Source organism: Drosophila yakuba, chromosome 3L (assembly GCF_016746365.2).
Source record: "Drosophila yakuba strain Tai18E2 chromosome 3L, Prin_Dyak_Tai18E2_2.1, whole genome shotgun sequence".
Taxonomy (NCBI): Eukaryota; Metazoa; Arthropoda; class Insecta; order Diptera; family Drosophilidae; genus Drosophila; species Drosophila yakuba.
The window spans coordinates 13,768,686-13,782,558 of record NC_052529.2 but is presented as its reverse complement, the minus strand read 5'-3'; the positions used below and the strand labels follow the sequence as shown (position 1 = coordinate 13,782,558).

Genomic DNA, 13,873 nt, shown 5'->3' with positions numbered 1-13,873 from the left:
GGGGGGCTGGTGGACGACGATACAAACGCGAACTTTTGCGTCCTTAGACCAAAAACCGAAACCAGAAAACCCAACAAAACTTTGCCGTCGTCGTTGCTGTACAGTCGCCATGGCCACAAGTCTTTTGTGATTCCCGATCCTTGTTCCTCAGCCTGAGCCTGAGCCTCTTTGGATCCCAAAATGTGTGTAGTGTATGTGTGATGCAGCTTAAATTTAATTGCAGTATGGCCAAAGTTTCATATGCAAGTGGGGCGAGTTGTTGGGGTAGCACTCCCCAGCCAAGTCCAATAAATTTTTATCACATACAACTAGAAAAGGCGTTCCGCTCCTTGGCCCTGCTTAATGCTAATTAACATGCAACACGCCCGAAACTATGCAACCAACTCACACACATGCGAAGGTCAGGGCAATTAAACGTGGCCAAGGAGCTGGCTGGCTGAAGCCGAGCAGGAAGTGGCTGAAATTTGATGCCGTCAAGCCGGGCCAACGAGTCATAAAAGTACCACAAAGTGCCAGCAACTTATGCCAGACGCCGGCCAGCTTAGCAGGAATGAAGGAACAAAGGATGTGGTATACCCTAACCATAGCAATATTCCACCAAGCAATGTTTATAGTACACGAGAAAATATCCAATATAATAGATATATCCTTCTCAATCGATGAACTTCTTCATATTTGTTTGAGTTTAAGCAAACAACAAACTGTAGAAACTCACGGATTCATTGGTTTGGCTATGAATATTATTCTCAATAACCAACTTTGTAGATTTATGAAAGGAAGATCACCATTTGGGGGAAATTCTTCCACACTGAAAATGGTTTGAAATAAAAATGTAAATATAATAGAAATTTCCTGAATAATTTAGAATTTATATATCTGCTTGTCTGCCACATTTTGGTTGATTGATTAAGTACATCCTTAATTGTGTTAGACAAAATACAATTCTCGCATTGTAAAATTGCCATTGTAAATATCAATTACGCCATTGATAAGGTAATGAAAGTGATATGGCTCTAAAAGTATCATTTCTGAATATTCTATTCAATATTCCGTCCTGTGCCACACCAAGTTCCATTCAGCAGCTATATTGCCTGCCTCCCGCAATTTCGTTTCATTATGTGGCCATGTTGGTGGCAAGTGTGCTTTATTAACACATTTCGTGGCCCACTCGCACACACACAAACCAACACCAACATATACGTCAGAACATAACTTTTTTAATACCCATCGCCATTGCCATTGGCGTCGCCATTGCCAGCTGGCTGGCAGGACGAACAGGACTAACAGGACGAGCAGGACGAACAGGACTGGGCCGGGCTGGCTTTAGTTGTAATAGTTTAATAAAGTAGTAAAAGCTGCGGAAATTAGATTTGACCGCAACACACGGGCACAGGAGACCGTTGGAGCCCAGACAAAACTTTGCCGCAGCCCAGGAGAGCAAAAAATGTTGTTGTACAAGCCGCACGAAGAGAGTGGAAGCCCGTGGTTGGCGCTTCTTTTGGGGTTCCTGGATTCTTGTCAATAAAAATGTCAAAAAAGTTTCGGCTAAGCATTAAGCACAAAGTTTTGGGGCCGAGTGGCGCAGGAACGTGGTGAAGTTGGTGAAAAGGGTTGCTCCTGGCATACTTATATAAGGAGGTGGCTGATGAGGATGTATACAGGGCTGGAGATTGGGATAAGGATGTGGATGTGGATGTGGATGTCCTTATTAAAGGCAAGACTGGGACTCGTCCCAGAGGCAGAGGCAGCTGGACCCTTAGCAGCAAATTTAATTAACTCAGTTGAGCGCGCTTTGGCCCTATCAATAAAAGATTAGTCCTATCACCCATGAAATATGCCACTTTAGATATTTGTTTTAGTTGCGGAGGATTATTGAAAAATTAATGCAATAAAGGCCATGTAAGCGAGAGCTCACTTTTGTTTCCTTTCGCCCTAACTGGCTTATCGATGGAGATGCGCATTGGGTTTCTATTTCGCAGCTGCCTTAGACTTTAATATTTTTAATAAGCACACCATATCGCAGACACCACTTAGCTCGGCCCTGGAACTTATTAAATTTCCGACAAGGAGCCAGCCTAATGGCGGCTCCTGCACCTTCTGCTGTTGGGATGTTGCTGCCACCTGTCAGTTGCACATATTTTGTTATTATCAGGCGGTTGTAAGGAGAAGGAGAAGAGGGCGCCCAACCGTATGCCACATACATATTCTGCAGCTCATTTTCTAGCTCATTGCCGGGGCCAAGACATGAGCTAAATTAATTTATTCCGCTTTTGTTGTTAGACAATATCCTTTTCAGCCTCAGGAGCCATCCTTGCCATCCTTGCCATCCTCCGTAACTGGAAACTTGGCAAGGCAGCTCGAGTCGAGCCGCGAAGGCATTTAATGAAAATGGAAACGTTTTAGGCCGCCTGGATACCAGATACCAGATACCCTGGCTGCCTCGCATTTTGCTATCCTTTTTCAAAGCTCCCAGGGCACACAAAATAATAAAATAATATAAAGCCGACACTGGGACCTCAGCCTGTTTTGGCTTGTGGGTTGCTAGGATGCGTCAAGTGTCGACAGGATGCTTTGGGGGATATGGGCTTAAGTCCTGACTTCTAGGAATAGGAATAACAATTCAGCAAGTGCGTCGAGAGAGATTTCCAAATTTGCCTCTTTAGAGTTTCTTAAGTTGAATTTATCCATCACTCTCCCATATTCTAGGATTTATCTTATATTCTGCTTTAGATTTCCCCTAACAGCTGAACCTGAAATTCACTCAAAGAATATTTCTAAGAAGTTAAAATTGGTCAGTTACCGCAGAATATGCATTTATTCACCACAGAAGCTGCTCTATCAAAATGCGAAGTCCTCTGTATCGATGTTAACCACAAAAAGAGACGAGTATCAAATTGGCAGGCAACAATGAATAATAATGAGGACAAACTGCAGTGATATTCGAACACGTTTGATAGGCCTTTATAAATTTTTGCATAATGTAATTACTGCTTTCCACCATTTCCTATATACATATATATTGGTATATTGGTTAACCACTTTGGTAGATAACATCTGACTTTCTATGATGTAAGCTTGTAAGTTTTCTTTACAACTCGGGTAAATTACATTACATTACATCCTTTATGTGTGTACATTTTTTCAAGTGCAACCTCAAGGCGTTCTTAACCCGTCCCTTCTCTGATTTCCCCCATAGCTGTTGCCACTGTTTGGTCGGCACTCAATCAAAAATCACATTTCCGTGTCGGCTGTTTGGCGCAAAAAGCAAATAACACATACACCCACAGATGAAGCAAATGTAATTAAAATTCGATATACTTGTTTTCACAAAACGGCCTGCAGAGAGATCGCATGGAAAGTGGAAAGTGGCATTGGGGGAAAGTGGTGAAAGGAGTTAGGCCTCGGTTCGACCATATTTCCTATGGCCCGAGGGTTTTGGAAGTGGGTGGAAAATGGGGGATGCTGGTGAGTTGCATACATACATCATCATCATCATCATCATCGGCAGCAGCATCGTTGCTGGCAACAGCATTTGGCAAAAATGTTAGCTTCAATTTAAATTTTTGGTCAGATTTGCACGTACTCAGCTTCGCTCCGTGTGTTTTTGTAATTACATATATACACGCACACAACCACACAATTCATGCAAATTGATGTTGCTTTTAGCAACGCACACACTCGAAGAAAATTCGCCTCAAAATAATACAAATCACATTTTTAAACTAAAGAGGTGTTTCATATATCTAAAGGTTCATAGCTTCCCTTGTCTTTTTAAGCTTATTTAAATTTATAACTATTGAATATTGGTCCTATGAATATTCTTGGCTTTAAAATGAAATCTTTTTAAAGAATCAAGTGCTTAAAGAAAATTCTGAAAATTATCTGCTGAGTGCACAAATACGGTTGGAAAAAAGTCGAGCTGGGCTACTTTACTGCACTGCCCCCCACAACAATGAAGATTTATAATGCCCCTTTGGCCTCTAGCTCACCTACCGTTGTCATGGCGATGGCTCGTGGCCCAAAGTACTGTATGCCATAATAGCCATATATTAGGGTTCAGTGGCGATTTGGCAGCCGTGGCCGAGGGCAAGTGAGGCGAGAAATGGAAAAACAAGGCAGTTTATAGCTGGTAATTGGAATCAGGCAAAAACCAAGCTCACGTAAATCAGTAGAATGGATGTGGATCCACTGCAGAGAATATTATTCAAAGCGTGGTTTTAAGCCGATGGCATTGTATAAGTTATGCCAATCACATAACAAAATATATGTTTTCGCCCGACTCAAATTAAATAAGAGCCGCAGAGCAGCAAGGCCACTCCCACAGCTCCCACAGCCTTTCCACTACCACTACCACTTCCCCTTACCACTACCATTGCAAATCGCACACTCGAGCGCAGAGCGTAACAAAATTCAATATCGCTTTTAATTGCATGTTGCCGTGGCAACAGCAACAGCAGCAGCAGCAACATCAGCAGCAGCAACAGCAACAAGCGACAGACATTGTAAGCCCCTTGCAAACTGAACCGTCAATCGGGACGAAGGGAAGGAAGGATTCAGGCCACTTATATAAGCCAGAATGCCTGGGACGAACCTGTAATTTAGCAAAATGTTATGTAAACTTTAAATCGAGTTATGCATTTTAATTGGTTGTTGTACAATTTTGCAAGCGGCACGTTTTGTTTGCCACATCAGAGAGCACGAATCTGAGCTTCCATTATGCATACACAGATACGGAATATGAATTTATATAGACAGGCCATGGGATGCTCCTCCTCCCATCCATAACATCCATAACAACAATTGAAAATGCAATGCTTCACAGATTTTTGCGTAATGCAATTGAAAATCTTGTTCAATTTGAGCAATTCACAATATTATTTTAGGGAATTTATGCTCCTTTTCTTTCATAAGTTTTTCCATACCTCACCTTTAGGGTAAAAAGCTGGAACTGAAGTGGCTGTTTGTTTCATGTTTATGGCCTCAAGGATGCAGGTGGGATGCAGAAGCAATAAGAGAATTGGCCAGAAAATCCCATTTCTTCAAGGAACCCCAAAGCTAAGGCACTTCTGGTTACAAAATTTCCGGTTAATTAAATAAATTTCGAACCGCACACAAAGCCGCGACTTGCGAGTTGCGAGTTACGAGTTGCAAGTGCATCTTGCCCCGGCGGCAGCTTAATGTTAATCTACCCTGTGGCTTAATTGCTGCCACTGCCACTGCCGCAGCAAATTGCACCCAAAAGGTAAGGTCGAGGTCTGTCTTAGTCGCCGTCTCCGTCTCCATCTCCGTCTCCATCTCCGTCTCCATCTCCGTATCCGTCTCGGTCACCGTCTCAGTTTCGAGCGCAGACTTCTCGCATCCTTCGGCCAGGACGCTAACTCATTTTAATGATGCCGGGATACCTGGCTTCCAACGGGGTCCCAAGTGCAGTTGGTGTCTTGCGTCTTCCGCCAGTTTGGTCGCAACTTCGGGGCAATTATGGCCAACTTGCCTGTGCTTACATGTGGCCAAATTGTTGTGGCTCTGTCTACGTCTCGGTCGCATTAAAAATGAATAATGGGCGCGACTTGGGCGCACAATTTATGCACTCACTGTGTCCAGATGGTAACTTGGCCTGGCCTGTGCTGGTCTGGGCCCTTTTCAATCATGTCCAAATCCATGCAATCAAATTCCAGGGCGCAATACAATTAGCTTCTCTTCCTTGCCGCCCCGCTGAGAAAACAAAAATAAATTTCTAGCATGCTTTTGGACGGCGCAGTTTATTAGGCTTAACCTACCTGTCCAGGCTAAACTGGACCTGGGTTTCCGTACCCTGGAGTCCTGAAGTCCTGGCTCCCCCTCCTGCCCACGCTTTGATGTCCTGGCTAAGCCCGGTAAAATTGATTTTCCCTACCTGACCATCCGTGGCTGTCTTTATTTTTATATTCCCGCTCCCCTTGCGAGCCAAGCACAGTCAGCAATAAAGTTCAAATGAAGCGAGTCGCTATTAAGTTATGCGGCTTTATGCCCAGCCCCCTATTTTTTTTTCGGATTTGTTTCGTGTTCTCCGGCTAAATAAGTGGGCGCATAAATCGCCAAAGGATACGGCATGAAATGTAGCGGAATAAATGCTGAAAACAATAAAGGTGCAGGACATCAGCTCACTTGATGGGCATAATAGTTTGCTGCGGAAGAGTGCTCCTGCCAGAGATTAAAGTTCCCATTTCTTTTTTTGTTTTTTCCTTTTCATCTCTGCGAAAACCTCGGCGCCCCAAACTGTGCTGCGGTTTTAGTTGCATTTGACTTTGCGGTTTGACGTTGTTGCGTTGTTGCGTTGGCTTGTTGTTTTGTATGTTTTTATGTATTTTTTGCCCCCCGCTCCGTTGCCTTTTGCAGCACACGCAACAGCTTTTTGTTCACACTTTCGCCTGGCAAAACAATTTCCCTCCCAAATCTGGCCAGAAAAGTGGGGCGATGAGTGGTGTGGCGGGGGAAGGGGGGGGGGGGAGTGGCTTTTGGCGTCGCCTGCCCCGCATGCATTGCGGTTTCTGTTGCATAATTATTATGTTGCGGTTACTGTGCCCCTCCCCCCTGCCCTCCTCTGACCTGATCCTTGCAGCTCCCGACTCCGATTTCTGCCAGCAGTTTCGTGTTGCTGTTGCTGTTGCTGTTGCTGTTGCAGAAGCATTTACCTTGTTTGTGGTTCGCTGAGCGCTGGCAACAGTTTTTCAGGACCTGAAATTACTTTGGTTTTTCCCATGCATGCGGGGGAAAGGGGAGGGCTTTAAATCTTTGACGGTGCAGTTTATTTAGGCGGTTAATGGCACGTTTTTCCCTGATTTCCCCTTTAGCCACCACAACCCCATTTATAACGAGTTTAAAGTGGAATTTGCGGGCAATAGGCAATGATTTGATGCTAAAAGTAATTGAATTGGAAACAGAGACAATGGCTTTTAGCCATATACCCCAAACTAAGCCCAGTTCTGGGCCACATTCCACTGATGTTGGAGTGTTCCCTTTTGACATGGGTCTGTTTGGTATGCTAAGAATATTCGACTCCTTGGACCCTTTGCAAAGGGACGGGGAAAATAGTAAATAACAGCAAATAGCAGAAGGGCAAGCTGACAAGACAGGAAGTTGCAGCAACAAGAACAGCAACATTTTTCGGCATCGCCCAACAAATGTTACACAAAAGCAAGGGCGCATGGAGCGAAGGACGAAGTGAATCCTGACTATTTGGCTTGTCCTGCCGAGGATGGCTGCTTCTTCGTCTGTTGGTGTCATTTGTTAAAGAGGCTTGTCAACATGCCTTATAACAAGCTGGCTCGGACTTCAGGCCCAGAGACCCACTGTAAAATGGGTAGGGGCGATTCCACTGAAACGAAGAAGTTTTTGGTCCGAAAGCAATAATATTTTAGCTTTTGTTATAGGTTTTCCTCGGCTCTCTCGCATGCGGATCGTAGCTGCTGTGTTTGTGGTGTTGCTCGGTTGTTTGTTGTTCGCATTTTGTAGCATACTTTTGTGCACTATTTGCACAGCACTTGTACAAAACTAGAGACGAACGCTTTGGCTTTGGCGTTGGCTTTTCAAATTGCCAGAGACATTTGTTTGCCTGTGTGTGTACACAAAATATTATTTTCTTAATTGGTGTTTATTGTGTGTCAAACGCACACCCACACACACACACACGGCGATAGAGCGAGAGGCAGCATAATTTCCAGCCAACTCTCGACGGAGCTATAAAAATGTCAGCATTTCCAGACCATGCCTCGATTCACTCTCATCTATTAAATGTTAGCCCCAAATTTGTGCCCTGTTAAAATGAATTTCCATTTGACCTTTTTGCTTACATATTCTACGAGGTTTACATAAAAAAAAGTGACCGAATCCAGTGACAAGACAGAAGGATGTACGTTGTCCAGTGGCAAATTGCTTATGAAATTGCAATTTGAGCTCACTCAGGGCACTGATTTTTATTTAATTTGGACTGCAGTGCCAGCCCCACATCACAGACGAATGTTCGGTAAAAAATATATCACATTACACGTATGGGGAGCTACTATTTTGCATACGAGATGATTTCGCATGTGAGTCGCAAGTGAGTCCGGCCTCGAATGTTATTTACTGAAGTTGCAAATCCTTAAAATGCCTCTAGCCTGGCGGGCCGAAAGTTTTGTTGTTTATCAACTGGCAAAAGGTAGTCGAAAGTTTTCTCCACCACCCCTGACTGGCCTTTTTTTGGCCCAAAATCAAGAATAATGGTCCCATTGGGCATTCAGAGAACGTGTTGGTGCCAGTATTAGAATGTGTGCGTCCTGGGATACACTCCAAAAAGTCTATATGATTTGTATGCAAAGTGCCGTAGTCTCTCATGCCTGGCAGAGTTCAATTTCATCCAGTTGGGGGACTGGTCCACTGCTAAACTGGTAAACTGGTCAACTGGTCACAGTTGTGTGTTTGTGTTTTGCAGCTCGTAGTTCGTAGTTGGCCATATTGATAAGTTCTGCCAGCGACAGATTTGATTAGACATGCTGGTCAAAGTTTTTGGGTATACGAACGCCATGCCATGCCATGCCATTGCATGCTCCTCGGACTCTGCGCAAATAGTTTGAAACGACATTAGCTACCTGGCTGGACATCATATGTTGCATTTGGATGAGTTTATTTGATTTCTTCCACCATCTCCCCTGGTGCATTCAACTGTGAATGTCATGCCGCAAATGCAATTTGCTGCCCAGAACCAGATATTCCTTCCTTATATCACCCGTTTCATAACCAAACCCCAGTGCACTCACTGCCACATGTTTTCCAGCCAGTGGGTGAGTACTAGGAGCAGGAGCTCCTGCACATGCATCAAACAAATTCGATAGCCTTGCCATCGCATAATAAGCGTAAACGTTGGCTAACAAGATTCATGCTACGCTTTTGCGCCCAAGAGGCAAACATGCAATGGCCATCAACGAGGTCCTGCTACCATAGACCAACTCCACCTCAATGCCATCCATGGCAATCCCGCTACCATCCTGCCATCCTGCCATCCAGCCATACTACCAACAAATGACTATGACGCGACCGGTGGCCAGCGAATGTCGCGCGCTTAATGCAACTTTGTTGCTGCTGCTGATGCTGATGCCTGTCCAGCTGCCTTGGCAGTCCTTTCTCTCTCCCATCCTGGTCGGCAGCGATTGAAAAATCCCACTAGGGCGTTTTTAATTGGATTTTAAAATACTTGTCCCATGCAGCACTGGCAGTGGCAGTGGCAATGGCAATGGCAGCCGGCAACATCAGGAGGCATACTGGCTGGCCTAGCCCGGCCATAACATGAGCCTGCCCCTCCCGGCGACGGCGACCGACAAGGCCAACATATCGACCAAAACCCCATTTAAAGGGGGGGAGAGCCTCAACACGCTCGTTATCCTTGTTTCCTGCTGTAGCTGCTGCTTCTGCAGTCCCGATGTCCTGCTGCCATCGCTCCTGGCCCTGCAGCTACTGCTCCACATGCTGCTCCTTCTCCTGCCGCCGCTGCTGCTCTGCACAATTTGGTTACGTGTTTGACCGGCGGCGATTTTTCATGGCAAGGCATTCCTCTTTTTTTTTTTGGGTGGTTGTCCAGCACTGGGGTTTCCCATACATTAATGACATTGCAAATTTGTATTGCAAATGTGCAAGTTGTGGCCGAGCATGAAGCTGCCCTCCCATAAATTTAATCGCATGTGTTTCGCCGAAATCTCGTTCAACTCAATTGTCGCAGCGTTTGCCCCTTTTTTTTTGGGGGGGGAAGTCAAAGGTTGACCAGATGGAAAAGTATGGCATAGGTTATAGGTGAACTACGGTAATACTCCGCATCAAGATAAAGCGATAAATTTCAATTTTATCATAAGCCAGCTGCGAGCTGGTGATTAAAACAAACTTGTGCCTGAAGAAGCTTAAAGAGAGTTGCCGGGATAAAGAAAGAGACGACAACTTTGCATCACTATGATTTTAATGACAACACAACTTTCGCATTAGCATTAGCATATTTGATTAAAAAGTGTAATTAGGCTCGGCTCCTTCTGCTCAGATCCGGAACCTGCAGCTGCGTCATTTCACGCTTCACCGGAAGTTGCACAAGACGCTAAAAACTTGGCGCACTTGCTCACATTTTAATTTCAACTAATTGCCGAGAATCAAGGAATCATCTACAGCCAGCCTTCTCCTAGCCGTTAAGTAATTAAGGCGTTGCACTTTGTTAGCTCTTCCAGGGAAGGGAGAGAAGGTGAGGGAGTGTGTTGTCCTGCAACCTGTCGTCCTGCACTAATTGTTAAAAGTGTTGTCCGTTGACTGGATTTGTATGTAGATTCAATTTCCCTTCCTACATTCCTACTTTACTCCACATCAAAGCAAAGTCGAGCAACTCAGATGAGCTCGGATGAGGTTGGATTTGGACTTGGCCCTCCTCCTTCGCTGACTAATTTGCTTTTAATTAATATAATGACTCCAAGTTTGACAATTATCCGTAATGTTAAGCGACCGCCTGCAAAGGGTAAATAATCAAATGGTTCCCGAGAAAGTCAACTTAGATAGGAGTCGAACTTCAGTCAAAGACACACAATTAGCCGGCTGACGAGGAACCCACACTGTTTGCTCAAGATGCTAATGAATGTCCAAGTTTGGTAGATTGAAACTTTTCCATAAATACGAAATGAGATATAGAACTTACGCACTTGCGAGCAGCCAAGTGATGGAACAATGGAAACATTTATAAAGCTTTTTCTGATATCTTTCTGGCGCTCTCTTGTTAGAGGTGTTCGAACATTTTAAGTCTACACCCCCCCGAGCAAAGTTTGCTTTTCACAAAAGTTATGCCAAGAAAAATACATTTCACATAGGACGAAGAAACAAGCCATCCCAAAATGTATACCGAAAAAACAAACAGATACAAAGGAAACAAAAAAAAGGACTCAAAAATGGGGAAAAAAATGTAAAAAGGAAAATCAACTTTGATTTAAGTTTACAAAAATGCTTAGCAATTGCCTTGTTTTTTTAACTTTTTGTATTCTGTTGTTTATTGTTTCGTTGTTCGTTGTTCTCCTATATTTTGCAGCTGTGTGGATTAACAGGCAACAAAATATTTTATTTTTTATTGCTTAGCAGCGCTGATTTGCACTCTTGTGTCCTGCCGTTCCAGCCCCGCCCCCAAATCCCCAACCCTAAGTTGGGATGGGGAAAATGCTGGATTTTGTTGTCACTTCAACACACAAAACATAAAATACACAAGAGTCGCGACGAGTCGGGCCGCACAAAAATCCACTTGAATTTTTTACACTTTATTTTTTGTACATTTGCAACAAGGCGAATAAAAGGGAATTTTCCCTCACAGCCCCCCCCCCCCCCCCCCCCCCCCAACTCCATTTATATATTTTTTTGTTCCTTCCATTTTGGTCGCTGTTGCTCTTCGCGTTGTTTGCACGCGAAATTTGTGCTTGTCTGCCTTTCGGCTTGTCAGCTCGCATGTTGCATGGTTTTAGGCGGGATTTGTTTTTCCGCGCCCCTGCCCCCATCCCAATCACGCCCCCTTGGAATAGCGTCAACTACAAAAGGCAACAGCAACAACCCAGCAACAGCCCAAGCCGCAATTTGGACACCCATCCTGTCCGAACCCTCGACGCGCCAAGGGTTCGGGAATTAGACATTTTGCAGGGTTTCCTGAATTCATGCCCGGTCCTGGGCATGCCCAACCCCCGAAAGGCTTTCCCAGCTGGAGGGTCTTAATTTTCAGCATTGTTGATGTTTTGCGTACAGCAGAGAAACAACAGATGAACAGATGAAGAGCCGTAGAAGCGTAGGGCAAGGGTTAAGCTAGGCCTTAATTAATTCCTTGGCGGCGGGGTTAAGCGGTGGAGAGTTAGCTCACACACTCGAACAGATTTTATCAAGCCTTTGGAAAGTGTAAGATTTCAGTGTATTAAATAATATTTAAATTTCCCTGAACTGGCTTAATTAAATAGGAACAGGATGCATTTGTATCTAATGGTCATTTAATATTCCGCTGATTCAGTTAACATATCAGCTTACTCGTGGCAACATCTCGTTGCAACTAGTTATAAATGCAAGCTGTCTATGCGAACGTATTAAACGCTCTTAATTTGTTATCAATTTACAAATGTAAAACAATGCTCGAAGCCATCGAAAGCATTACCGCATTTTTAAATCGCTTTCAAGCACCGGCTTACATGTGGTATAAGCCCTTTTTATTCCCGCCACACTACGCACTTTTCGATTCCCCGACTGCTGGATGTTTTTGCGCGGTGGAAGGTCCTTACTTTTTGTGGTTATTACTGTATATTAAATTAGCATAAATGATTTTTAATAATTATGCCATTGAAGCCGGGCCCTTCAGCAGCTCCCACTGCTCCCATTGTAATGCCCATTCCCCAGCAGCAGCTGGCACCACACCCACAAATTACAATATAATGAGCGAGCAAGTGCAGCGAATATTTTCTTTCTTTTTTTTCTGTATATTTTTCGGTTCAGTTTGAATTTTACATTCCATACCCATACTCAAACCAGCGGGCAGCACAGGCCGACTATTATTTTTATATAATGGGCGTTGGACGTTCGCTGATTTCGCCTCCGATGTCGATGTTGATTTTCATGCAAGAGTGCACGAGGCGATTCTTGCAAAAATGTTTTTTAATTGCACTTAAAATTTTATTTAAATGCTCCTCATACACACGAGCATTTCGAGCCAATGGCAGATGTAGCCTCATATGACCTCTTCACTTACGCGATTTCGAAATGGTATTTATGGAATGCTTACTGATTTTTAAATTCAATATTCAATGCTGCACAAGTATTCACAAGTGCCGCCACTTGTACAGTGGTTGCCATACCAAAGAAACAAGTTTGATATACAATAATAAATACTCTTGACAGCCATTCAAGCACTATTACTAATCAACTTTTCCGTATTTTATTTGCAGGCTGCGCTTTCGTCAAATTTGGTTCGCAGCAGGAGGCTCAGTCAGCAATAACCAACCTACACGGAAGTCAAACTATGCCGGTAAGTGAAAAATTCTAAGAAAATTCGAAAGAAAATTCTAACCCTGGGGACAAACAACTTTAAATGTGTATGCCACGCCGCTTTCTCGAAATTAGAAATTTGTGTTTTTATGTCCTGGGCAAGGCATCGTGCCTTGATGGCACTTGTGTGCGAATAATACGAAAATAATGAAATTTCAAACCTGAAGTATGCGTACTCAAGTGGTTGTTGTTCTCGAGTTTGGTGTTGTTGCTTATTCTCATCGTTGAAAAGTACTTAGCCAACTTCATTTAAGCTACAAGTGCTCGTCGCTGTTCGGGCCAAGTTTCCATGATTTATAAATAAAATTAGAATTAAATTAAATGCCGTATTATTATTATTTATTTTTTTTCCTTTTACGCCGCACTTCAATGGCAAATCAAGAAGCTCGTTCTACTCTAATTTTCTAAAAAGAAAATGAGAAAATAAATCAAAATAGCTTTCGGCATAAGAGCAGTGGAAACCCGTAGCAACGTGGGTTTCCCGCCAAGTGACTTCATTATGCCCAAATTTTGTAAGGAATCACCATCACCATACAAACATACATACATAGCTCAGATTGCGGCCAAAGCTATGTAGCTCTCTCTATAAAGAGAAGAAAGCGAAGAAACCGTATAGAAGAGCCTTTAGCTCTATGACAACGTTGCCCGGGAATTATTTCGTCTTTCGTGCGTTTCTTCTATTTTCTTGCTTTGGTGCTTGCGAAAAATAAATGAAATTTGCATGACACTTGAGTTATTTTGCACGTAAATTGCTTCTTTTGACAAACAAACAAGCAAATACACAAACCAGCTGCTGGGGGAAAGTGGGTGTTGGGTGTGGGTGCTGTGTGTT

At 43.7% G+C, this 13,873-nt stretch overlaps 1 protein-coding gene across 17 annotated transcripts in view; it reads left to right on the top strand.

Annotated features, from left to right (window-relative positions):
* Window positions 1-13,873, top strand: part of LOC6534033 (CUGBP Elav-like family member 4) — a 266,544-nt gene that overhangs the window by 209,114 nt on the left and 43,557 nt on the right. For all 17 annotated transcript variants that reach the window (XM_039374699.2, XM_015194898.3, XM_015194890.3 and 14 more), the window contains one exon: window positions 12,942-13,021. In XM_039374699.2, coding sequence (XP_039230633.1) covers window positions 12,942-13,021 — 80 coding nt within the window. The remainder of the gene's footprint in view (window positions 1-12,941; window positions 13,022-13,873) is intronic.